At 38.0% G+C, this 27,694-nt stretch overlaps 1 protein-coding gene across 7 annotated transcripts; it reads left to right on the forward strand.

The window, feature by feature from the left end:
- Positions 1-27,694, forward strand: SPATA7 (spermatogenesis associated 7). Of its 7 annotated transcripts, none has more exons than XM_081139148.1 (12): positions 1-94; positions 4,469-4,543; positions 6,583-6,678; positions 9,377-9,424; positions 14,645-14,778; positions 18,495-18,964; positions 20,588-20,654; positions 22,219-22,325; positions 23,822-23,875; positions 25,284-25,361; positions 26,696-26,753; positions 26,997-27,694. In XM_081139148.1, the coding sequence occupies exons 3-12, from the start codon at positions 6,627-6,629 to the stop codon at positions 27,561-27,563; spliced, it is 1,635 nt and encodes a 544-aa protein (XP_080995274.1). In that variant the 5' UTR covers positions 1-94; positions 4,469-4,543; positions 6,583-6,626; the 3' UTR covers positions 27,564-27,694. The 7 variants fall into 7 exon arrangements, with proteins under 7 accessions (XP_080995274.1, XP_080995276.1, XP_080995271.1 ...); XM_081139150.1 differs by having other exon boundaries at positions 6,611-6,678; XM_081139145.1 differs by lacking the exon at positions 1-94 and adding an exon at positions 588-778.

Raw genomic sequence — 27,694 nt, forward strand, 5'->3', positions numbered from 1 at the left:
CAGGGGTAACCGCTTCAAAGTTAAACCGATTGTAAAAAGCCGCGGGTAGGTCAGCTCCTCGTCGACGGAGCAACTCTTCTCCATCGCAAAACAGGTCGGAGCCTCCAGACAAAAAAGGCGCGGGCGGCGGGAAGCCCGGCGAGCAGAAAGGAAACCTAACGCATTGCTGCGGTTAAGAATTAAGCTGTAAACACGCAGATGTTGTTCATCCCCAGGGCTTTCACTAATCGGAACGCTCACGGGCTGCTCTGAGGTTTAGTTACTCGGTCCCGGTTCAGTGGTGCCCTACCCTCAGCCAGCAATCGCGTTTGACCTTCTTCCCGGACCCAGGGGACGGGGATGCCGGCTGAGACCGCTTCTCCGCCCGCTCTGCCCGCAGGGACGAGGCCCGCGGGCGCTGGTGGCGTGGCTCCCGCCAGGAGGCCGCCCTGCGGGTGGCGGGCGGCGGGCGGGCTCCCGAATCCTCAGGCTGCCGCCCGGGGCCCCTGCCCGGCGCCGGCTCTCGGCTCGCCCGCGCTGCGCTGCTCTCCGGCCCCCGGGGGCGGGGCTGCGGGGGCGCGCGTCCTGCGCCGTGACGTCACAATCCCGGCGCCCGGCGCAGGCCCTTAGCAACCGGCCTGACGACGGTCTGCAGCCGCCGCCGCGGCCGCCCGCCGCCGGTTCCTCGTGGCAGTCCTCCGCTGCCTGGGCTGGCCCAGCGGGGGGAAGGACCCAGGGGTCCCCAGCGTCCCTCCGCGGCGGCTGCGAGAGGACCTAAGCATGAATGGCAGCCGAAGAGGTAAAGGGCGCCGTCTCGCGCCTCGCGCCGGCCCGCGCGCTCCGAGCCTCGGGTCGGGGGTCCGGGTCCTGGTCGGGGCTGCGGAGTCGTGACCGCGCCCTGGGCCCTCTCGGTCCCCCGCTTAGTCTCCTTTGTGGACCCGAGTGTCGCCCCAGGCACTGGAGTAGGCTCTGCTCTTGGGGTTCACAGGGGCGCCTCTTAGAATTTGTGGCCCTGACTGCGGGAGGCCCGGTCGCCTGAACCCCCGGCCGTGCCGCCCTTGTTACCTCCGTGGCCCCGGGGCTCCGAAGCCAGACCTCCCCGGGCCCCCGCTGCACTCCACGGAGGCGGCCTCGGTTTCCTCGTGTCGTGTACACGGGGTAGAACACCCGTGTCGTAGCGTTCTTGAGAATTAAACGCAGGTAATACGTCTGAAGCCCCTGGCGCATTGTGAGTGCTCGGTAAAGACGAACTCTTCCCTTCCGTGACTGGCACCCTCCCCTCAGAACCGCTGAGTAACCGGGGGAGTCTCTGACTTTAAAGTGGGTAGGAGTCACTAGGAATCATGTTAAAGTGCAGGTTATGATTCAGCAGGTCAGGTGGCGGGGCTGATATTTTGCTTTTCTGGTAAGTTTTCAAGTGTTGCAAGTGTTGCTGGCTGCAGTAGCAAAGAACTAACCCACGGTCACCGTGTGCATCTGTCCTTGACTGAATACTCCGTGGGTCAAGTGAACATCATCGTGGAACAGCTGGGGCCATATAACAAAATCCCTGCAAACCCTGAGCCCAGCTGAAATCGTTTGCATCTCCACTGTCAACAAAGTAGCTTTCTTTCTTCGCACCCAATAAGGCAATCTCCAGACCCTCCCCTCCTGATTCAGTGTTCTTCTCTATTTTTAAAAGTAACTTTAAACCAGGCTGCCAGGTGGTTCGTGTAATAAGTCTTGCTTTGAATATGATTGTGCCTTTATTAAGTAATCAGTAAAAATAAGTGCTGTTCAGAATGTAGGAGATAACTATCTATTGATTAGCAAACTGTATATGCTGACACTTCACCAGCCTAACGTCCAGAAATCACAAACCAACATGCTTTTTATGGTTTTCAGAAATTTTGTAACATAAACTAATATTAAGCCCTATTTCCAAGTTATCTCATTATTTGATCCACAAAAACATACTGTTTTTGACAGGTATTATCCTCATTTCACAGTGAATAAACACTGGAGACTAATAAACTAAGAGATCATAAATAACTTGCCAAGGTCACAGTAAGTATCAGACCAGGCTTTGAATCCAGGTGGGGAATGTGAAACCATAGAGCCATTGTTTTTACTTACCCCCTCATGCTAGAGGTGGGGACATGGGAAAGGATATATGTAAAATGTAGAGTATAATATACTTAGTAAGTTCTCAGTATTTATTGAATTATTTTTAAAATTGGGTTCCTGTTGCCCTGGCTGGTTTGGCTCAGTGGTAAGAGTGTCGGCCAGCACGCTGAAGGGCCCCAAGTTCCATTCCGGCCAAGGGCAAGTACCACAGTTGCAGGCTCAATCCCCAGCCCCGGTTGGGGCACTTGCGGGAGGCAACCAATCAATGTGTCTCTCTCACACTGATGTTCCTCTCCCTCCCTGCCTCCCTCCCTGCCTCCCTCCCTGACTCCCTCCCTCTCTCCCTCTCTCCCTCCCTCCCCCTCTTTCCATCCCTCTCCCTTCCACTCTGAAAAGCAATGGGAAAAAAAATCCTTGGGTGAGGACTGAAAAAAAAAAAAGGGTTCCTGTGAAAATGTAAAAAGGTTAATACTTTTATAACTTACCCAATTTAATTAGCTTCATTTTTAGGATATTATATAATATATATCGTCGTTGTTACTGATTTTGAATTTTTGAAACAAATATAATATTCAACAAATATCTGGGGGAGTCAGTTCTCTTAGATCCTAATTAGTATTATTGATAGGAAACCATAAGTAATTTGAACCAGAGCCAAAATACTTAATTTTAATTGAAGATTCTAAATTTCTTAGATTTCATTAAGAGATTACCTTTGGTGATTTCAGAGCACAGAATATTAAGACACCTAAAGTAAAAAATCATTATTGTCCTCTTTTGTCATTCTCTTTTTGATATCATATTTTTTAGACATTCTTTTGTAAGGCAAACTTTCCATATGGTGGTATAGTAGAAAGAGCACCGCCTAAAAAACAATATATCTTGTTTGTAATCCTTGTTTGCTATTTACTAGGTAATGTTCAGCAAATCTCTTTGACTCCCTGGGCCTTAGTTATTTGTAAAATGGTGGACTAGATCATCTATCAAGTCTGCCTTCCAGCTTCTCCAGGGGGAGAAAAGACTGAGAAAAACAAACTGCAGTTCACTCTGTTATCAGTGATTTAGGAAGAAATGGAGAGAAGGCAACCAATTAGTACAGATAACAGAAAGCGGCTTGATAAAGGTTTTTTTTAATCTGTTGGTCCAATAGAGACACTTATCAATGGCATCAGATTACCAATACCAAACTTCTGGCATTCCTGGGAAATTCTGTCGCAAGAAACACCTTCACCTTTCCTCACTAGAGTCCCTTCTGACTTAGTGACGTCACATCGTGTAGGGAACTGGGCTGCTCGCACTTCCTGATGAATTTCACTACCCTAGCAAGACCTTTGATCTCATAGACAGGATTTTAGTCCTAATTTAGAGGATGATGTTTTTTTCCTGGCATTTGGTTTGAGGCTACTTTTTCATGCCCCGTTGTATCAATTTGGGTACAATCAGGAGATAGGAGCCATAAAATGATTTAAACAGGGGAAGTTTAAAGAATTGTTAAACTAGCCCTGGCCAGTGTGGCTCAGCTGGTTGAGTGTTGTCCCATGTACTGAAGGGTTGCCGGTGCGATTCCCAGTCAGAGCACGTACCAGGCTGTGGGTTTGATCCTTGGTCAGGGAGTGTATGAGAGGCAACCAATCAGTGTTTCTCACATAGTTGTTTCTCTCTCTCCCCTCTCCCTTTCTTAAGTCAACTTTAAAAATTAAAAAAAAAATTGTTAAGCTATCATTAAAGAGTAATATAAGACATAGGATATCTCTCTATGGTACCCAAGAGCTGAGGGAGAATGCTCAGGGAAGGATAGATTTGGAAGGGGGACTGTTTAGGTAGGATCCAAGCAAGAGGAAGAGGGTGAGTTAGACATCTTTTAAACATTACATTCTGATTCTTTTATATATATGTATTTATTTTACACATAGTAACATATGATATAATTTATAATTTACTCAGCTACTTTGTAGGAGGATTATTTCCTTAAAATTAATTGTAGGACAGACTAGCCTATGATTAACTGAAATAGATGATATATATGTATTAACTCAAAATCTGAGTTCTGTTATATCTCAAAATCATTTAAAAATCCAGTAGGCCAGTAATGTACAGAATGAAGTCAATATATATCAAATAACATTTATCATTTTACCCAGTGAAACTAAAGTCTCAAGGTACAGCTGTTTTGAAAATAACTTATTTTCTTAAAAGAAAAAACGTTATCAATGGCTGAAGAATTTTTGTCTGACTGAATATCATTTCTGGTTAGTAATATGATTGAATAAAATTTTAAACTCTAGTATTAAAGATAAATTTATTATTTCTTAAATGTTCAATATCGTTGTCTTTGTGAAAGTTGTGTTTTATTTATCCTAATGCATGTTTTTTTGGTTAAAAGTCGGAGGAACCCCTGTCCTTCCCAGATCTGGTCCACTGTGCCTATTTAAAGGACACTTGAGCACCAAAAGTAATGGTAAGTGAGGTACTTAAAATGGTGAAAGGTTTGGTAAAGATTGATTGTTTCCTTTATTTGTAAATTATGACATGATGAAATATTTTTTTATTAAATCAATATTTGAACTTCATATTATTAATTATATATTATAGGAATCCTTGAGATTAATTTAGGAGTCCATCATTTCTAACTATTATTGTGCCCTGAATGTGGACTTGGCTGCCTCTTTCTCCCTGCTGCAGCTCCAGCCCAACTCTACTCCTTGCTGGTAGACTACCCTGGTCTAAGTTATGCCTTTCTTGTTAAAATGGTGATTTGCAGGTTGTTAAAGACACAAGCACTGAAAAGGAAAAGCTGTGCAGAGAAAATGCATTTTGTTTCAGGAGCCAACATAGGCTTCTTTCTTCAACTGGATTTCTAGGTCCCATGAAAGGACAATATTTTAAAGCCTTTCCATTTTTAATGTAAACTTAAAATACATTTTTATAATTATAGTTTAAAAGTTTTAAGTCTGGGTTATTAGGCAAAATAATTTATTAAATCTTTTTTTTCTCTTTATTTACATAAAAAATCGTCAATACTCGTTCCTCCAAATGTGAAGGGAAGGTCACATTTTCTGTTACCTCACTTATTTCTTTGTAACAGTATATATTATATACACATGGAGCCAGAATCTAACTTTGAAAAACAATTTTTAACTAAAAATTTAAAACTAGATTTAAAATATACTTACTTACGTAAAAGACCAGGATGGTGAACAATATATAGTTTGCTAACCTTTTTTAAAGAATATATGTGTGGTTATATATAGTGGTTGTAAGTATGAGGCTGCCTTAGTCAACATCTAAACTGCATCCTTTATCAAGTTGTGTGATCTTGAAGACCTCTGTGCCTCAGTCGCCATGTCTATTAAATGGTGATAATAACTAAATGAGGTTTTAAATGTGAAGAACTTAGAATAATGCATTCATGGTACCTATTCAATAAATGTTTATAGTAGTAGTAATAGTAGTATCATTATTGTATATTCTTTTTTTAATATGTTTTTACTGATTTTGAGAGAGAAAGGAAGGGAGAAGGGAGAGTGTGAAAGAGAAACATCAATCAGCTGCCTCCTGCACGCCCCCTAGTGGGGATCAAGCCCGAAACCTAGGCATGTGCCTTGACTGGGAATCGAACCGGTGACCTCCCGGTGCATGGGATGACGCTTAACCACCGAGCCACACTGGCCAGGACTTGTATATTCTTATATTATGTGTAGAATTTCCCCAGAAGGACGCATAACAAAAAAGTAAGAGTATTCTTCTAGGAGGGGAGGCGGGGATCAGGAAAGTCAATTACTTTTCAATCTTTGTTACCATTTTAGCTGTTGATTATGTTTTTTTAGCCACATGCATGTATTACTTCTCAAAAACTTTCTAATGTTAAAGTTATGCCTACATTTACATTTGATACTTTTGTATATAAGTGTTTAATTATTTCTAAGATTTCTTTTAAACAATTTAGATGACATCAAGAAGTTTAATATCACAAAATTTCTATGTGGTGTACTTGTCTTAAGATGTTCTGATACTTCAAAAAGAATACATAAGCTGATTTGTAGATCTCGTTAAAGTTAGACGTTTGCCTCTTAGGATAGAATATGTGCATAGAGTTTTGGAGTTTGGGATTTGTTTGATTTCTCCGACTCCATTTATTCAGGTACTAACAATGGTAACGTCGTTCTATGATCAGGCAAGTGGCTAAACATTTTTAGTTACAAGATTGAGAGCTGTCAATAAAAATAGTTTTATAAATGTAATTATAGATTATATTCTAGAATCTCTTCTCAAAACTCTCAGGCTTGTGAAACTTATTCTTAGAAAGGTTTGATAGCTCATCAGTTATCAGTCAAGATTAAGGCTGGGACATATTCACCATCACAAAGTTATGTGAGTATCTTCGTGGTTGAATATCAGAGTATTTAATTAAAATGAGCTTAATAATCAGTAATTTATCTTGTGATGATTTTCTATTAATTTTAAATATATAATGATTAAATATGTTTTAATTTTTAGCTTTTTGCACTGACTCCTCCTCTCTCAGACTAAGTACTCTCCACATGGTCAAGAATCACATGGCTGTTCACTATAATAAAATCCTTTCAGCCAAAGGTAAAAATGTGCAAATGTGAACTTTCTGTACTCAATTTCAACCCCTGACTTCACTTCTAATTAGAGTAAATCCATAGCAAAAATGAATACATTATATATATCAGGATTTGTGTTTGGTATAGAGAGATCAGCTACTAACTTTATATGAATAGCAAATTCAGAATGTTGTTTTTGTTGACTGAATTTGAAATCTGTATAGTGCCTATGTTATTTCCTTTTATCTGTGTTATCCCTAATATTTTGAGGTTAGATATTGATTTTACTATAATAAAAGTTTATAATTACTTTTTTTGTTTTCAAATATACTAAAGAAGTTGCACAAAGAAGATGCTAACCAATCTCTTTTTCATTTTTGGTCAGCTTTACTGAGATACAATGTACATACAGAAAATACACTAATGTTAAGTGTGCAGTTAAATATTTTGAAATATATATACATTTGTATGACTGCCACCATAATCATGCTGTAAAACAGATTGGCTGACTACAGCTCACAGGACAAATCCTCCTGTCACCTGTTTTTGTACAGCTTGTGAACTAAGAATGGTACTTACATTTTTAAATGGTTGGAAAAAATCAAAAGACTATTTTATGACATGAAAATTATATGAAATTCAAATCTCATTGTCCATAAATAAACACATACTTTCATGTTTTGTCTATAGTGGCTTTTGCATTCACTGACAGGCAGAGCTGACTAGTTGTGGCCAGACCATATCACCCCACAAAGCCTGAAGCATTCACTATCTGACCCTTTACAGAAAGTTTGCTGATCCCTGATATAGAACATCCCATCACCCCAAAAAGTTTCCCCTACCCTTTTGCGAGCAATCTCTTCGCCGCCATCCCTGACAACTCCTAATCTACTTTCTAACTATAGTTTTGCCTTTTCCAGAATTTTATATAAATGGAATCATACAATACGTATCGTTTTGGGTCTGGCTTCTTTCAGTTAGCTAACAGTTGTGAGACTAATCCACGTTCTTGTGTGTAACAGTATTCCTTTTAATTGCTAAGGTAGTGTTCCATATAATGAAATATACCACGGTTTATTGATTTACCAGCTGGTGGACATTTGGATTATTTTGACTCACTTTTGGCTATTAGAAATAAAACTGCTATAAACATTCATGTATACTCTTTGAACATATGCTTCTATTTCACTGGATAAATTTATTTACTAGGAGTCAAACTGTGGGGTAATACAGTAAGTGTATTTTAATTTTATAAAAAAATTGCTGAATTGTTTTCCAGAGTGACTATACCATTTTGCATTTGCAAACTTCCAATTGGTGGCCCCTTATTGGCTTTCTAGTGGATATTTGATAGGGTTTTAGTTTGTATTTCCCCAATGACTAATGATGTTGAACAACTTTTCTTGTGCTTATTTGCCTCTGTATATCTTCTTTGGTAAAATACCTGTTCAAATCTTTTGCCTATTTTTTAAAATGGGTTGTTTGTCTCCTTAGTATTAAGTTGGGAGAGTTCTTTATATATTAAGATATATATATATATGTCAGAGAAATATTTTGCATATATTTTCTCCTAGTATGTAACCTGTCTAATTTTCATTTTCTTTTTAAAATTTTTATTTGAAATAATTTTAGACTTACAGAAAAATTGCAAAAATAGTACAGAGAGTCACAGAAACTCTTCACCCAGCTTTCCCCAATGTTAAAATTTTATATAATCATATTACAGTGATTAAAACCAGGACATTAATATTGATATAATACTATTAATTACAGACCTCATTTGAATTTCACCAGTTTTTCACTAATGTATTTTTTGTTTTTATTTTCTCATTTGAAGGGCTAAAGTTTTTAAGTTTTAGTTCATATTTTATGACATTTATATTTTAAATGATTGAAAATCTAAAGAAAAATATTTTGTGACATTTGAAGTCAAAGTCAGCTTTTCAATTTTTAAATAGTTTATGCTTTTTATAAACCGTTTAAGAAATCTTTGCCTAACCTTAGGTCACTAAGATTTTCTTTCGTGTTTTCTTCTAGAGGTTATAAGTTTTAGCTCCTACATTTAAGTCTGTGATCCATTTTGAGTTTTCATAGGTATGATATAGGATCAATGTTTACCTATGAGTATCCAGATATAACCACGACCGTTCGTTAAAGAGATTATCTTTCCCTATTGAATTACCTTAGCTCTTTTGAAAGACAGTTGACCATATGTGTGGGTCTATTTCTGAACTTACTCTTCAGTTCTGTTGTTCTGTGTGTGTATCTTTATTACAATACCACACTGCATTAATCACTGTAGCATTACAGTAAGTCTTGAAATCAGATAGTGTAGGTCCTGCAATTTGGCTCTTTGTTTTTTCCAAGGTTGTTTTGGGATTCCAGTCACAAGTATGTTAAGTGCGTGATACAGGTAGGTTAGGTCGTGATACTCTTTATTCGTTTATTTTCCAGCCTTTCTTCACTTTGTTTTGTTTTGAATAGTTTATATTGCAATGTTTTTAAGTTCACTCATCTTTTTTTTGTAGTATCTAGTGAGCTGTTAATTCCATCCAGTATATTTTTTTTTATCAAGGATATTATATTTTTCATCTCTAGAAGTACCATAAAAGTCAAAATAAGAAACTGCAAGTTCTGGAACTTTTTGTGATTTCCACATAGGACATTTCTTGTCATTTATAAATATTGAGAATATTATTAAATGACTCATTTTCTTCTTTCAGCTGTGATAGACTGCTCAGTTCCACTCAGCATGGGTGCTAGCATCAAATGTAAGTAATTTTTGACATATTGCCTTTAAAAAAAATTATGGTAAACTACATATAACATAAACTTACCATCTTCACCATTTTTAAGTCTACAGTTCAGTGGCATTAAGTACATTCATATTGTGGTACAACCATCATCACTGTCCATTTTCGGTACTCCTGATCAAAACTGAAGCTCCATGCGTATTAAACAGTCACTGCCCTATCTCCCCACCCCCAGCTCCCAGCAGCCATCACTCTGTTTTCTGTCTTATGAATTTGCCTACTCTAGGTATCTCGTGTAAGTGGAATCATCCAGTGTTTTTCCTTTTTTGACTAGCTTATTTCACTTGGCATAATATCCTCAAGGTTCATCCATGTTGTAAAATATGTCAGAATTTCCTTCGTTTTTAGGGTTGAATAATATTCCATTGTATGTAAATACCATATTTTCTTCACACATTCATAAATGGATACGTGGGTTGTTTCCACCTTTTGGCTATTATAAACAATCTCTTATGGATGCGGATGTACAAATATCTCCTTGGGACCCTACTTTCAGTTCTTTTGGGTGTATACCCAGGAGTGGAATTGTGGGGTCATATTGTAATTCTATTTTTAACTATTTGAGAAACCACTATACTGTTGTCTGTAGCAGCTCTATCATTTTACATTCGCACTAGAAAATGTGCAAGGGTTCCAACCCTCCACATCGGCCCCAACACTTGTTCTTTCTCTGGGGTTTTTAATAGCAGCTGTCGTAATGGGTGTTGACATATTGCCCTTTGAGGAAGCATTTTCTAACTTTTAAATATTATCCACAAATAAAAGAAGTTTGTATTGTATTTCTAAGATTAGGAACTTAGAAATGAGCCCAGACTGTGCCACCAAATTGCCGTGCGACTTTGGATAAATTATTTAACTTCTCTGAATTTCATATTTCCTACATATGAAAATTTGGGTGATACTAAAAGGCTTGCCAAGGTTTAAGTTCTAGAATTCTGTGATTCTCATTAAAAATACCATAACTGGCTCTTTTCTCCAGGTAAATATTGTCTATTTATATCCTAATAGCCTACCTAATAATAAATATCGTAGTTAAATGTATCTGAAAAGTCATATATATATATGATTATTATAGAATCATGTGATATCTACCCGATGACTAAATATTCTGATTTTTAGAAATCTGTACTAAGAAAATAATCAGACCACAAAATTTGAAATTCCTTTTAAAAAATATTCTGAAAGATACCATTTGAGGCCTTTGTTTGAGTTCAAGTCAAGAAACTTAAAAGTAGCAAAAGAACATGAATAGCACAGCCTGTGCTTATCTTATAAAAATCATAGTATTATAAATTTTAAGTTGAGTGTTTTCTTAAGTTACTATTTGAATGTAATTGTTATTTATAGTTTGAGAAAAGCTCTCCACAATAAAAAATAATCATCAACCCAAGGTAGCACATGCTGCATGGTGAGTGGCATTCCACCCTAGACAGGGAAATACCCCTGGGTGCAGTCTGGGAAAGATCACAGGCAGCGGGATTGGTTGGACCCATCTCTTCTTGGCTGTCTTCTTAGTGGAAGAGATAGGACTCAGGCTGAGCCAGTCGCTACCAACTGCCATTCAGTGAGCACAGTGTCTGTCAGCCCTGTGCTTGGCGCTCTGTGTTTTCCCCCTCAGTTCCCTTTGTTTGCAACAAGCCCTAGGGTAGGCTTTCATATCTTTGAAGGAATTTTGCGATTCAAATAATTTTTAGGAGGCATAAAGTCATTTTATGCAAGAGTAGGAACTTGAGGATGTGTTTTTAAAGACCGTTTGACCACAGCACACGAGTTATGTGGGCAAGTCATTTTACCTCTCAGCCCCTTCTTTTGTAAAATGAAAGGTAATTACATAATTTCTAAGGACACTTCCAGATTTTAATTTCTATGCTTTATATTTTTTTCTTCTGTGTCATATTAGTAATAGCACAAAAAATTGGGTCAACATTTACAGGCTTTAGAAATTTGAATCATTTGAATTAAATGGTTTTACTCACTTGTCATTAGATCAGACAATCATCTTTAGGATCAACGCTAAATGGAAAATTTTTGCTAAATTTTCATACTAAAATTAATTTTCTGAACAATAAGTAAATAAGATTATCTCTTTTTATTTAGGTTGTATAATAAAAAGCCTGAATGTATTAATCCTCTTACTCAACCAAACTCTTGGATTTAAAATCCAAATCCACCAATTTAAAATAAATTGGCATTTTGTGTAATATTTAGTTCACTGGTTTATTCATCAATTAATTCAGCAGATATTTATTGGTCACCTACTATGTGCTAGACACTGTTCTAAGGGATGGAACTAAAGAGGTGAACAAAACAAAGTACCTGCTTTTAGAGAGCTTAAATTCTAGTTGAAGGAGACAAACAATAAGCAAATGCAAACAAATAAGTAAGTACAGTATAGAATATATCAGATGGTGATAAATGCAATGGCAACAAACACGAAGCACAGGATGAGGGAGACTGTGCGTCCGTGGAGGAGAAGGAAGCACTGGTAAGGTAACAACTCAGCAGAGGCCCGAAACAGTTAAGGGAGGGAAAGTGGGTATCTGGGGAGAGAGCGATCCACAAAGAAGAAATAGCAAGTGCCAACGCCTTGAAATGGCATCCTGACTGGAGTATTCAGGGAGCAGCAAGGAGAGCTATACAGCTACTATAAAATAGGCCAGCCGAAGAGTGATAGGAGATGAGGTGGCTGAGATGAGACAGAGAGATGCAGACCCTGTAGGGCTGTGGTCATCACAAGCACTTTGGCTTTCACTCTGAATGAAATTAGAAGCCATTGGAGGAGTAACAGAGCCATTTTAACTTTTAAAAGCATCTCTCTGGCTACTGAGTTGAAAATAGCCTGTAAGAGTCAATGGTGGTAGCAGAATGAGTAGTTAGAAGACGATAATACAGATGAGAAATAATGGTGACTTGGACCAAAATGGTTGCAGTGGAGGGAGTGTGAAATATTTGGATTCTGTAAATATTTAAAATGTGTGTCACCAGTTTTTACTGATGGACTGGGTGTAGATAGGGTATGAGAGAGAAAGAGAGAGAGTTCAGGATGACTCCCGACCAACACTTAGAGCCTGTCAACCAAAATGACAGTTATAATGTAATGTACTAAAGTTAGGAATACGATAGGAAGGGATTTAGGGGAGGAAGTGAGCCAAGAGTTCAATCTTGGTCATTATGAGTTTGAAATAAATAGCTAGTAGAAAGCCAAGTGGAAATACTGAGCAGGCAGAGTATGAGTCTGGAGTTCAGGAGAGAGTTCCAGGATGGAGATAAAACTTCAGGAGTTGACAGTATAGAGATTGTATTTTTAAAATTGCTCCTCTTTTTTGTATTTAGAATTCAGACTTAGCTAGTACTTATTTACCCCACAGCATTTTCTGCTCTCATTCAGTTGAGGCAGGAGTTTTTCTTTGTTGCCATGTAAATAAAGAAAATTGTGATGATTAGAAATGTGAAAATTGCAATTAACCAAACTAAAGTATAACTAATAATCACTTTTTTTTCTTCTTTTTAATATATCTTTATTGATTTCAGAGAGAGGGAGAGATAAATAGAAACATCAGTGATGAGAGTCATTAATTGGCTGCCTCCTGCACGTCCCCAACTGGAGATCGAGCCCGCAACCCGGGCTCGTGCCCTGACCGGGAATCGAACTGTGATCTCTTGGATCCTAGGCCGATGCTCAACCGCTGAGCCACGCCCGGCTGGGCTCATTATTACTTCTTGTGTTACAGAGTTTTGATGTTCATTATAGTCAGTATAATTAACTTAGAAACAGGTTTTATAGACACATTTTAAAAAAAAAAATCCCTGGGTTTGAACATCTTTTTTTTTTTTTTTAAGATTTTTAAACTGATTTTTAGAGAGAGGAAGGAAGAGAGAGAGAAACATCAGTGTGAGAGCAAAATATTGATCGGCTGCCTCCTGCATCCCCCTCCCCAGGGATTGAGCCCCGAAACCCAGGCCTGGGCCCTGATCGGGAATTGAACTGGCAGCCTCCAGTGCACAGAATGATGCTTCAACCAACTGAACCACCTGACCAGGGCAAATACATTAACTTTAGCATGTTTCTAATTTTTCTTAATTATAATTGAAACTTTGGCTTAGTGGTTAGAGCGTCAGCCCGTGGACTGAAGGGTCCTGGGTTCGATTCTGGCCAAGGGCACGTACCTCAGTTGCAGACTTGATTCTGGCCCTGGTCGAGGTGCATGCAGGAGCCAACCAATCGATGTGTTTCTCTCACATCGATGTTTCACTTTCTCTCTCTCTCTCCCTTCCGTTCTCTCTGAAAAGCAATGGAAAAAATATCCTCGGGTGAGGATTAAAAAAATAATAATAATAATAAAAACTTTAAATATACATATAAATTACCTTTGTTTTCTTAGCATGTAAAAATTTTTTAAGTTCTGATTCAAATTGTGGTGATTTGAAACGTCAAATTTTCTTGTCCATTAAGTTGGCGATAGATCCCTATAAAAAAGTATATGTTAATTAATTTTACATGAAAATACAAGTCATTCTACTTCTGTTTAACTCTGAAAGTTGACCAGCTTTTGTTTCACCATTTTCAGTGTCTGCAATGATGTGTCTTTAGTAACGACTCAGTACCTGACCTACAGCACACTAAAGTGTGAAACCACTTTTTTTGTTTGTACTTTCAAATCAGTAGCAGTTAAGAGAAATAGAAATCAGATATCTTGATTGAAAATGTTTTAAATTTAATGTCACCTTCTTAAAGTCATATAAAACTTAAAAATTAAGTTTTATCATAGCATATAATGGTATTGACAATATTTCATTTGGGGGAGAGTCTAATGGACTAATTCAGACTCTGCAGTTGGTGATTACAGGGTCACAAACAACACGGTTAAGCATGTCTAACCTTCATAACTCTATGAATATCTGCCAGGAATTGCTTTCTTGACCCCTTATGTTTGGCCAGTTTGTCACATTGTGTATGTGCTCTTTAAATAATTAATCCATTTAAAGTTACTATAAGTTCAATAATTATTATCTTAGCTTTTCTTTATATGGAAAAGTGTATAGATTTTTACTTACATATCAGTAGTGTAAACATTTTTAGCAAGGAAAAAAAAATGTACGCTTTATTACTCTTCCAGGACCAAAGAATTAAGTTTTCGGTTTTATTCTGTATTTCAAAAGATTTGTTTTCCCCGTCAGATGCAGACCAGCAACGAAGAGAGAAACTGAAAAAGGAATTAGCACAATGTGAAAAGAAGTTGAAATTAAATAAAATTGCAGTGCAGGCCAATTCTAAAACTAACTCCAAGTCGTTATCTAACACTCTGCCAAAGGTAAGATGGTATTTTTACCTTTTACAAGTAGATATTTCTAAGCTAGTTCATCAGTGGTACAATGTGACTTTTTTGTACTATCTTTCCTGTAGGTCAGAGTCTCAATAAACTTTCCCTGTAAAGAACCAAATAGTAAATATTTTAGGCTCTTCAGGCCACACAGTCTGTCACAATTATTTGTGGACATAACAAAGTAGAAGACAAAATATAATAGAGATGATTAACGAAGTAAAAAATGTGCACTTTAAAAAGATTAATAAGCCCGGCCGGGTGTGGCTTAGTGGTTGAGCATCGACCTACGATCCAGGCAATTGGGGTTTGATTCCCGGTCAGGGCACATGCCCGGGTTGCGGGCTGCAGCCGATCAATGACTCTCCCATTGATGTTTCTCTCTCTCCCTCTCCTTTCCTCTCTCTGAAATCAATAAAGATATTAAAAAAAAAAAAAAGATTAATAAAACTGACAGATCTCTGGTGAAAATACTCAAGAATGAAGGGAGAAATAAAACACATTAGGAATAAAAACTGGGAAATGACACATATTCAAGAGAGAGTAAGAGAGTATTATGAATAAGCCCATACACCAAATTACCAAATTTGAAAATTTAGGTGACATGGACATCTTCATGTATATATCCTTTTCATCTCCCTACAGTTTATGTATTAGAAAAAACCGAGTCATTGGTTTTGGCATAAGGTTTTTGTGGACCATCTGGGTAATGCACATTTAGGCTGCAGGCCTCTGTGGGGGCAGCATATGATTTCAGATTCTCAAAGGCTAGTGTTCAAGATGGGCATGTTTCTTTGCAAGTCAAGGTGTGGCCATTGAGAGGATCCCAGAATCATGGGCATGATCCCCTAGACCGTCGAAATCAGTCCCTGAGCTTTGTGTTCTGTCCCCCAAATGTGATAAAAAATTATTGCCTGTTCATAAAAGCCAGTTTCACTGCTCTGCTTACTAGGTATCCCATACCATATTTTGACTCCAGCTCTTTCCATTGTATATTTAGGCAGGGGAACAACTAAGGGCATTTGCACCATCATAATGAATCCAGATTTTTTTCTTTGAGAAGTATGGGGAGCTATAGATCAGTTTTAGTTGGAACACTATGCCATCATACTGACACTTTACAAAGACTACACTGGCAGGAGGGAAAATGGACTGGTTACGGGACAGTTGCAATAAACCAGGGAAGAAACGATTTAAGACCTGACCTAAGACAGCAGAAGGGAGCACAGGGAACATGTTCAGGAGATACTTACAGAGTAGAATTCCCCAGGACTTGGCAACCTGATTCGATGATATGATGAGCAAGAAGCCAAAATTAAGGAGGTTCCAGGTTTCTGGCTTGGGCAGCTGGGAAGATGGTGAAGTAATAATGATAACAGGACAAAGTGCAGTGTTTTCTTTGGAGGAGTGGATAATGTAAGGTGTGAGTTTGCTTGTTTGGACATGCTTGATTTGAGGTGCCTTTGGAACATCTAATGTAGTCAGTAGAGAGTTGATATAAGCATTTCTGTCAGGCTAAAAATAGATTTGGGAGTCATCAGGGAAACTATAATATGCATAAGAGCCCCCAGGGCTATTGCATAGATAAAAGGACCAGGAATAGATGCTTCCTTAAGAATAAATCTGCCAGACACTGCACTATAATTTGCCATCTGGGAATCTCTTCATCAATATTTGACTCACATGTACATTTTCATTTTTAGTGATTGGACTTTTTAACTGAAAATTTAAAATATTTTTCTATTATCCAGCATTTTGAATATAAGTTAATAATTGTATTTTGAGATAAGAATGGGTTTTGTTGAAAATAAAATATATAATTAAATCTGTAAATGTAAGATATTTTCTATTCATTTTTCCTTTAGCCACTGTAACCCTATACATTTGCTTCCATAAAATAGTTCATTTATGCCCGTCCAGCATGGCTCAGTGGTTGAGCGTCACCCTAGGGCCTAGGAGATCAAAGTTTGATTCCCAGTCAGGGCACATGCCTGGGTTGCAGGCTCAGTCCACAGTAGAAGGTGTGCAGGAGGCAACTGATCAATGACTCATCATTGATGTTTCTCTCTCTCTCTCCCCCTCTCCCTTCCTCTGTCTGAAATCAATAAAGACATATTTTTAAAAAATAGTTCATATATGCGTTAATATGGGTATTTAAAAAAAACATTTTTATTGATATTTAGAGAGAGAGGAAAGGAGAGGAAGAGAGGCAGATAGAAACATCAATGATGAGAGTCATTGATCTGCTGCCTACTGGGGACTGAGCCCGCAACCCAGGCACGTGCCCCAACTGGGAATCAAACCCGCGATGCTCAACCAACTGAGCCACACTGGCTGGGCAAATGAATCTTTCAAGTAGATAATATGACATAATGGTGAAGCATGTAGGCCTAGCCTGGGTTCAGATCTGTGAGACCCTGTGCCTGAGTTTCTTCACCTTTAAAATAGAGGTAATAATTGTACCACCACCCAGAAGTTGATGTGATGATTTAGTGAGTTGTACATGTAAATCAATTAGAGCAGTACCTTGCACACAGTAAACACTCTGTACTTATTAGTAGCAGTGATAGAAGTTCTTATTATTCCTCTTTTATTCTACTCACTGATAAGAACAGTACTTTGCACAGAGGAAGCACTTGGCTCTTCCCTTACTCCTTTTGTTTTTCACCCCATGAGCCTATAGGACAGATATGACTGGCTAAATCCTGACCATTTTCACCTCAGCCCTCTCCCAAACTCATAGTTCCGTAAAGGACACACAGGTGTCCATAAAGTCTGGAATCATAGACAAGGCTTTGGTGGCATCTAGTTTGTAAAAGAATAAAATATTATGTGTTTTTAGACTTTATAGATATCCCGTAGAAATGGTTCTTTGAAGGTTAAACCAAAAAAAATGGAGCAGTCAGAAACACCTTCCCTTTCAAAGCTTTCCCCACTCGTGAGGAGAACTTGAGAAAAGATGAACTTTTTATGGAATAAGTAGTTCTTAATGATATTTAAAATATCAGTTACTTAAATCAGGGCTCCATACATTGTGAGGAAAAGTTTTTCTTTCTTCAAAGCCTTAAAGTTACAGAGCAGGTGCTGGCTGTGAAGATCACCTGAGTGCCAAGAGGGGAACGGGGGGAGGGTGCCAACAGCTGTGGTTGAGAGGGGATTGGGGCTCACAGTTGATTTGGAAACTTACAGATAAAACTGAGATCTATCAGTAGATCTCAATATACGAGTCAAAACTGCAAATATAGCCTGGCTGGGCGTGGCTCAGCAGTTGAGCGTTGACCTAGGATCCAGGCGATCAGGGTTCGATTCTTAGGGCACATGCCTGGGTTGTGGGCTCGATCCCCAGTCGGGGGTGTGCAGGAGGCAGCCGATCAATGACTCTGTCATCGTTGATGTTTCTATTTCTCTCTCCCTCTCCCTTCCTCTCTCTGAAATCAATAAAGATATATTTTTTAAAAAAAATTTGCAAATATATAGATATATGTTATTAATCATTTTTTAGCTTCAGAAAGAAAAATGATTGCTATTAACATATTTAGAATTATATTTTCATATATTAATTCTTCAAAAATTTGAATAGAATTTTATATACAATGCTCACATCTTTAGGAACATACAAGTTAATTTTGTAAGCCCCCGAGGCAACCATATTTGATGCTTATGAATTTGCTAATGTAATTGATAACTATAAAACCCAATGTCCTCAGCCTGCAGAAAAAACACAAAATGAAGACAGCATGGAAGAAGTGCATGGGTATTCGCCCTTTGCGAGGTCATCAGTAACTTCTTCAGAGAGACTACACCTAAGTCTTCCTAAGTCCAATAAAGTCCTCAGAGATGGTACTGAGAAGAGCTCCAGTTCCTTCCTGGCCAGCATAGATTACACCACATCCAGGCCCAGGAGAATGGGCTCTGCAACCTTGTATGGTCAGAGGCCCAGGAGCGCATTGCCAAATTACCACCAGTCTCAGCAAGTTATTTCAAAAGCATCCAGTGGGGACCTTTTGGATAAACATTCTAAACTCTTTTCTAATGGACATTTGCCATTCACTCCACGCACTTTGAAAACAGAAGCAAAATCTTTCCTGTCACAGTATCGATATTATACACCTGCCAAAAGAAAAAAGGATTTTACAGATCAGCGGGTAGAAGCTGAAACCCAGACTGAATTGAGCAGGTAAGGCATATCAACAGCCAATCATAAATCCTTCAGTGTGTTGCAGAAATTAAATAATAATCCTTATTTTATATCATGTAGTTTATGTGCCTTTTGAATGGAATGACTTTGCTGTGACTTTTCCTTTTACACGTATCACTTAGAACTATGAAGAGTAATTGTTGAAAACCCAGGGGGCTGTTAAACTTGTCAAGCTCCTTATATACACGTATGTTACATATTTTAATTTATTTTTAAAATGATACTAGAACTTTTATGTGTTTTTAAATATTATACTTCCAGAGAATCCTTAAAATATGTCATCAAACAGCATTTGTGCAAACTTCTATTGCTTTGTGATAAAAATGGCACCCAGCAGTTTTGCTCAGTGGTTAGAGCGTTGGTCTGCCCGACTGAAGGGTTCGGGTTCGGATCTGGTCAAGGGCACGCACCTCAGCTGCAGGCTGGATCCCTGGCTCTGGTCGGGGCACATGTGGGAGGCAACCAATCAGTGTGTCATTCTCACATGGGTGTTTTCTTCTCTCTCTTTCTCTTTCCCCCTTCTACTCTAATGAAAAGCAATGGGGAAAATATTCTCAGGCGAGGATTGAAAAAAAATGGCAAAACAGTGGGTTAGAGAAAGGGGAGAAACAGCTACCCCCTGTACTCCCTTTCCTGCAGATACTCAGCCCCAGCCTTGCATAGCAGCAGCTCCCCGGTGTAATTTAGACACTTGGGATCATTCCTGGAAGTTAAATATAATATGCCTCAATAATGTTTTCATATACAATAGTACCTAGCACGTAATTGATATTCAGTAAAAGTTTGCCAAGTGACTGGAAAAACAAACAGATCTTGTGAAGTATTAAGTGTAAGCTCTCCCGGCCGGGCATGGCTCAGTGGTTGAGCATCGGCCTAGGATCCAGGAAATCGGGGTTCGATTCCCGGTCAGGGCACATGCCCAGGTTGCGGGCTACAGCAGATCAATGACTCTCTCATCATTGATGTTTCTCTCTCTCTCTCTCTCTCCCTCTCCTTTCCTCTCTCTGAAATCAATAAAGATATTTTAAAAAAAAAAAAGTGTAAGCTGATTTGTGATTATTGATCCTGGGTTATCTAAACAAATATATATTTAAATATTTAGAAAGTATTTATATATTTATATATTTAAAACAGGTACTGGTTTTAGTTATTTAGAAAGTAAAAAGCAATTTATGACCAGTATTCTTTTCTCTGGGTAAATACAAGAGGTACAGTAATATCAGATGAGTCTGCATACATTTAATCAAATAATTAAGGAGTTGAATCTATGCTAGAACTTGCCAAGTGAGGGATAAATGAGGAGAGCTGGTACATCACATGCTTTCCTGGTTATATTTATGACATCTCTTCAAGAGAATAGTTCTCGTTTGCCTTGTCCCTTTCTGCCCAACTGAAATTTAGCTGCTATTCGAAGTAAAGGAGAAAGAGCATAGATAATCCAAATCACGTCTATTTCCTGATTGTATAATTAGACATAACACATTTTATAAGATTAGATGGATTTCGTCTCCTATGTTTGAGTTTTTTTCTAGATGGTAAAGCTTGTTATCATAGTGTTTGTATTTTGAAGGCTTAACAATATATATATTTTAAATATTACAGCTTTAAGTCTGATTTTGAGAGAGTTGAGACTAAGGACTTCACAGATTCAGAAGTGAACATAAAGCAGGTAAGAGGAATGAGATCCCTGTGCTAAGCATTGGAATTACAGCTGCTCTAACTTGATAAAACGTGTGTAGCTATTTGGACTGTGAAGAGTAATCTCTTGGTGACACTCTTGCATACAGTATAGCCAGTGTACAAAAGGTTTGCCTGTTTACTCTCTGGGAATGGCCAGGTGGACCCTGCCAATTTGAAAACCATGTGTTATTAGCATCTCTTCTAGATGGTTGGTTGACTGGCTGGATAGATGGGTGGATGAATAAAATATCTTAAATGTTTTCAGAGATGTAGACTTGGGTTACTAAAGGAACCACAAAAGTTGTGCAGAAATATTTTAATTTTTATGCCTATGGATCTTTAAAGAATTACCACAGATTATATTACTGAAAATTATATGTACATTTTATAGGAATGGATGGATATATCATTCTGTTTGCTTTTACTTTTTTCTATACCATAAAGGTCTTTTTTTTATAGTGTTTACATTTTGAATGCTTAGCAGTCATTTCTTTTAAAATATCACAACTTTATTTTTGAGATAAAGTAATTATTTTTATTTTCATTTGGGGGTATTAATCATATACTTGTGTCCCAAATTAAATTTAATGTTTATTAAAAGGTTTGTCTATTAAAATGTCAAACACAGATTCAGGGATAGAACAATGAAATATTCAACTTCCCTCTTCCCTTCTGACAATGGGTAGAGGATTTTAGGATTCCATCTCAGCCACTAACAGCTGTTTGACATAGGGCCCTGTGAGCTGAGTTTCTACATCTGGGAAAACTATACTTAACGTGCAGGATCATTGGAAGGAATAAATGATGTAAGGAAAGTACCTAGCCCAACCAGGGCTCAAAAAATGGTGGCCATCACTAGCCTGAGATTCAGGAAGAGAGTTAGCTGTATAGGTAACTAAATAAACTAAAGCAGAATACGTCCATTTTTATGACAGCGTGTTCCAAATGTTTTTCCATAACCCTGTAAGAAAATGGTGTGTCCTCATATCCCAAAGTCCCCAAATACCACCAGCTCTCTACTTGAGGATGAAGACAGGAGACCCTCATGTTAACAGAACTTTTAAAACTGTAAAGCACTGTATGTAAATTTGCATTGTAAAGATTAATCTTATAATGCAGTAAATGCTTTGCAGAGTATGTGGCCCAAAGCATGCCCACCACTGCTTCTACATGTTTGCTATGTTGGCATTGGAGACAGATGGGTTGTCTAAATTTCTCAGTAAGACATTTTTCTCATGTTTATCTAAAACTTGCATATTTTCTCTTTATATGTTTATTTGTGGTGATTTCTTAATGTCATTTAAAATGTCTCTCATTAAAATATAAGAAATAAGGTTTTTTTATCTTTAAATAAATTTAAGAAAAAAGTTCTGATTGGATGGAAAATGTATTCAAAAACATTCGTTGTCATAATACAGTTGTCACTTTTATCTACTGGATATCTCTGTTCTCTTACCTTGACTTTTTTTTGAAATTTGCTGTTTTGCTTTATTTCTGCTTTTATATTGTATTTTTGAAGCAAAATAGAGTTATTCTTGTCATTGCATCCCCAGGCATCTAGTTGTGGAACCAAAGAAAACATAACTCCTTTACCTTTGCAAGGGAATGCCTTACCCTGGGACGACATTAAAGGTGGTGCTCTTCAGTGTTCCCCGGCAAGGTAAATGGCTAGCGGGAGAAATCACTTCAATGGTCTCCATCTAACTGCAGCCCCGTGTGACAGACGTGGTACTGGCAACATGGGAGTACTGTTTAATTACACTCTGGTGTTTTGCAATTCAAGTGGCAGCGTTAGTTTTGCTAAGGAAATTTTGCAAAGTAGGTGCTCAATAAAAGTTTATATGAACTCATTTTACTAATTCATTAACAAAGGAAAAAGGAACAGTGGCTCATATTATTTCCCATCACTATTCATGAGAAAAAGAAATTTCCCCGAGACAAGTCCTCTCAGTGATGCTAACCAGCTTGCGTGGCACAGGTGGTACTGAACACCTTGCCATTTGGGGATTCAGAATCTGTGATTTGAATATTCACCATGTGCTGGTGCTTGATTTGCATGCTAGGTAGAAGCACTATTTTAAAAAACCACATCCTGTTTAGTGAGTGTGAAATACTGCATCTAAATACAAAAAGGTTAGCCCGTAGTGCAGAACCTAAGCAATGTCTTTGATAGTTTAAGCTGTCAAACGCATTTCCAGTTTCGGAGACTGGATGTGAGATGAAGGAGGTGGAAGGAAGAAAGGTCTAGAGGTTAAAAAGAGGGCAAGGGCGAGGTGCTACGTCGCAGACAGAAGGCAGGCGCACAGTCCTCCGCCCAGCTCCCCCAGGCCTGCCTAGGGAGAGCTCACCGCCAGGCTGTGGGGTTCGCTGCTGTCCTGTCTTGAGATTCATGTGCTTCTTACTTAAGATTTATAAACTTCTCTTGACCCAGTCTGCAATGAACATAGAGAGTCACCTAAAAAAGGAATCTTTATATTTTCTAGTAGTTTTATCTAAAAGAAGTGAAATGTTATAATTGCGTATGCCTGAATAAAAAGCTTAGTATTAACTAATGAGAATGGAACTGAGTAAAAAAATTTATCACAGTGACCAGCTTAAAAATTTTTTCCACAGGGAAACATCTGTTTTCAGCATTACTTATACTACATGTTAATCTTAGTCAAATTTTTGTTATTTATGCTAGGTAAGTGCCATAGTACAGTTTTTAAAAGGGGTATGAATGTGTAATTAGAAGAATAGGTAAAAAATCTGTCTTTGCTATGTACTTGGCCTTCCTGCCCCCTGGTGATTCATTAGTAAGGGAGAAAAATCATACCCACCCAATATTCCTGACAGGATTTTTTGAGGGTTAGATTAGATCATGGATGTGCAACATGTTATTACTAATCTATGATGTTATTGAACACTTACTGTATGCCAGCCATTGTTTTAATCCTCACCTGAGGAATGTTTTTAGTGATTTTTAGAGAGAGAAAGAGAAACAAAAACATCGATCGTTGCCTCCCATATGTGCCCCACCTGGGGATCAAACCCACAACGTAGGTATGTGCCCTGACCAGGAAGGAACCCCAGCCTTTTGGGATGATGCTCCACCTGCCTGAGCCACCCGGCCAGGGCGCTAGCCACCGTTCAAATATTGTAACTTTCTCTTTTCAGGGTAGTATGCCAGTGTTCCGAGCAGCCTCATTCAAGGAGAAAAATCTACTCTGAGTAAGAGCTTTCTCACCTTTTCATTTTGCTTAAGGGGAATCAAGAATTAAGAATCATACAAACTATTATTCAGTAAGTTAGGATTGAACACTAATCTCTCCTACAAACAGCTTTGGGGTTCAGTCATCTGACACATGCTAACTTTGAGAAAGTGATCAAAATTTTCTGAAATAATTATCACTTCATCTTTATGTCCAGTGGAAATTTGTCCCTAAGTTAATAATACCTATTTTTTAATAATTAGTACCCATATTCTTGTATATTTTTATAAGTGAAAATAGTAGTTTCCAAGAAATTCAGACTTTGAGTAGCTCAGGATAGCCTTCCTGAAGGTTTCCCACCTCAGTTCTTTGCAAATATTATATGTTTAGGTTTTAATTAAGCTGCATTTTTGGGGGGGAAATAATCTACAGGGATGGGCAAAAGTTTATAGTTGTGAGTACACAAAAAGTTTATTCTTGTATTATTATTTATTATTTTATTTTGCATATGAACTGTAAACCTACTTTTGTCCATGCCTGTATTTTTATAGTTTCATTTATTCTCAGACTTGATATTTAAATATTAGAGACTGTGCAGCAATTTGAAAGTATAACTTTTTATACATTTTAACCTTCTATTATCTGATTTGCTTATTAACTCCTCCCTTATATTTACTTATTCAATAATTATTTACACTTAATAAATGCTATTCACATTTTCCATCAAATTCTCTAATTCAACTAATCAAACTTATAACAGTATTCTAATTTTCTTGTAATAGCTACTAAAATATAGTTATCTCATAAGATAATGTAATAAATATGTCCAAGTAATTAAAAATACCACTGTATTTTTGTACATAAATTTTTGTATTAGAATATTTTCCTCTTCTCCAAACCTTTTAAGAAAAAAATAACTTTTTCCACTCAGTAAATTTCCCAACCTTAAAACGAGATGCTGTCTGAGCATCAGGAGATGGTTGAAGCCTCTGCTTCTCAGGACGATGGTGCTCTTTCCCTTCCTGCCCGTGTGTGCAGAAGGCTCATGCCTCTGCTGCTGGTCCAGGTCAGGAGCCTGAGCACATGGAAACCCCCATCAGGAACACGTGCCCCATTCGTCACATTTGGTTGCCCTCGCCCTTGGTGGGTCTCTGTTTTTGTTCTGTTTAACCTCTGCTGATTTCCTACTGCTGGATGGATGTCACAGAAATCTGAAATTTTACTCTGTTAGGGAATACTTTCTCATCTTTAATGTTTATCCCTGCGTAATTTCAGAAAACTGACATTTGTTTCATAATATTCCTCTTCATGATATGAGACAGCAGTACAGTCGTAACAAACAGTAGAGGTGTTCCTGAGTAGGTATGTATCCCTGTAGTTTTCAGAGGAAGCAGTGAGTAATTTGTGTGCTGTGTTTGCTTTCACAGTGAAGAAGAGCTGTTGTATCTGAGTTTCATTGAGGATGTCACAGATGAAATTTTGAAACTTGGTTTATTTTCAAACAGGTTAGATTTTTTAAAATAATACACGGTGGTTGAAGAGTACATTAAAGTACTCTTCATTAGGTATTAATTTTTAAGGTACTTCCACATACTAGGAAATGAAAACTTCTATTGCTTTCTTGGAGGACCATATTCTTACCATCGATAGCAAACTGTAAAGAGTGTTTAATTCATCCTCTAGGCAGGCTCACAGATTGGGAGTTATAGAAAAAATAGAGATTTTATTCACTTAAATAGTGTTATATTTTTTGGTTATAATAGACTAGTAAAATAAAATTGTGCTTATTTGCAAAGATCCATAATCCCACTTTGCTATTTGAGACTATGGTGAAAATCAAAAACAAGCAACTGCTACTAATAAAGTGAGGAGTAATTAAAAGCTAGGGTTGCATACTGTAGACAAAATGGAAAGTTTACAGAGAGATTAGGTATTGCATATCAAAGGAAACTGTCATCCTGAATCAGCTTGATGAACAGTAGTTATTTCATAACTACTGACTATAAACTTGGCTCATAACTTCATGTAATAACAAATGGTAACAAAAGAAATGAGTGTTGTTTTTTAAGAAACCTATTGATACACTCAAATGATAGAAGACAGGCATGGTGTAGTTGAAAGAATAAACTCTGGCACCAGACACCTCTGGTTAAATTCTCTTAATGGCTGTGATGGGAGGGGAGAGGAAATCATTGTCTTAGAATTGTAGTTTTCTCATCTTTAAATTTTGTTACAATACCTTTCTCTCCTGATACTGGCCATGATTAGAGGCATAACTATTATTTTATGCCTAGCACATAGTGGTGCTTAATAAGTGAAAACTTTTAGGTTATTGTATGGATTTACCATTAGTGGAATCCTTTTCAAGTGTGTTTTAGGAAGCATTTTAAAATAACTCTTTATAAAAGAAATTTCTTTAGAGTTTGGTTTATGGGGGTAATGTTATGTGTGAGAGAAAGAAGGGAGGCTTATGGTATCTGCATATGTGTGTGAAAGAAAAGGACAGCTTTTTAGGGTGTGAGGGGGTGAGTGAAAGAGAGAGAGCACGAAGGAATTTTTGGACCTTATTTAAAATATTTTATTCACAGAAATGTAAGTAGCATGCAGTCTTTCAGAAACATTGGCATCCATTATGTTGACTTAAACGCATGAGAAGCCATACTAGCTTCCATACTGGAGACCTTGACAGAACAGGGAAGGACTGGTCTTTAACTTTGGAAAGAAAAAGAGCCATCTAAAAAACATTTCCTAAACTTTAGTAGTTTAGTTATTGCATGGCTCCTTTATATTTAGTTGATTTTCTGATTGAGATATTAACGTTTTTATTTATCATTTGTAGGTCTTTAGAACGACTGTTTGAACGACATGTAAGACAAAATAAACACCACTTGGAGGAGGTTTGTCTTTTCTTAGAACTGCATTAGAAAAATTCTAATACAGAAAGAATTTTAAAGTTTTTCCATACCCTTAAAGAATGCATTAAGAACAAGTGCTTTTTCCCCTTGTCCTTTGTATACGTTTGGGGTGGGGTGGAAAGATCTTTTATCAATCCCACTGAGAGTAGCAGCACGTCAGACAAAAGTAATTCAATTTAACTAGCTTAATTCATGTAATTATTCCTGTCTTTTTCTTAATCCTAGGGGAAAATGCGCTACCTGCTGCATATCCTAAAGGTGAATTTAGGCTGCATATCCCAGGAGAACTCAGTGAGGCTGGATGACGCTGGTATGTTGAATTTACTAGACTTTGAAAAGGCTGGGAATTCAGCACAGAATGAGCGAGATGAAGCAGTTCAACAGGAGCGGCGAGAATACCGGAAAGCCTTGGATCTGTTCCTGTCTGTCCCAGAGGATGATGATGGGACCTCGCCAAATGAGTTTTTCCTCCCAGCCTACAAGTCAAAGTATTCAGAAGGCGTTACAGTTCAGCAGGTGGACAACGAAACAAACCTGGGACCTTCCACTGAGGACGAAAAAAATCCAAGTCTTTCAGACAGCTTAAGAGACCGAGAGACCTCTGTGACTGTCATTGAGGGTGACAGTGACACTGAAAAGGCTGAGACTCCAAATGAACTGTGTTGTGTCCACCCAGCACTCTCCAATTGTGGCCAGCTCTGCAGGGTCACAGGTGGCAGCAGTCACGAGCTAGAAGAACCAACTCTTCAGATCATGGAAATGAGCATTGAGGACTGCCCTTTGGATGTTTGATCTTCATTAATAAATGTCCCAAGTGGCCAGTAATTCAATATTCCTTTTCCTCTTTTTTCTTTTATATATTAATATTTTCTGTATTTTCTATGCTGAATAATAAATTACCATAAATTTAGCAGCTTAAACCA

The sequence above is a fragment of the Miniopterus schreibersii genome (genome assembly GCF_964146895.1).
Source record: "Miniopterus schreibersii genome assembly, chromosome: 1".
Lineage (NCBI taxonomy): Eukaryota > Metazoa > Chordata > Mammalia > Chiroptera > Miniopteridae > Miniopterus > Miniopterus schreibersii.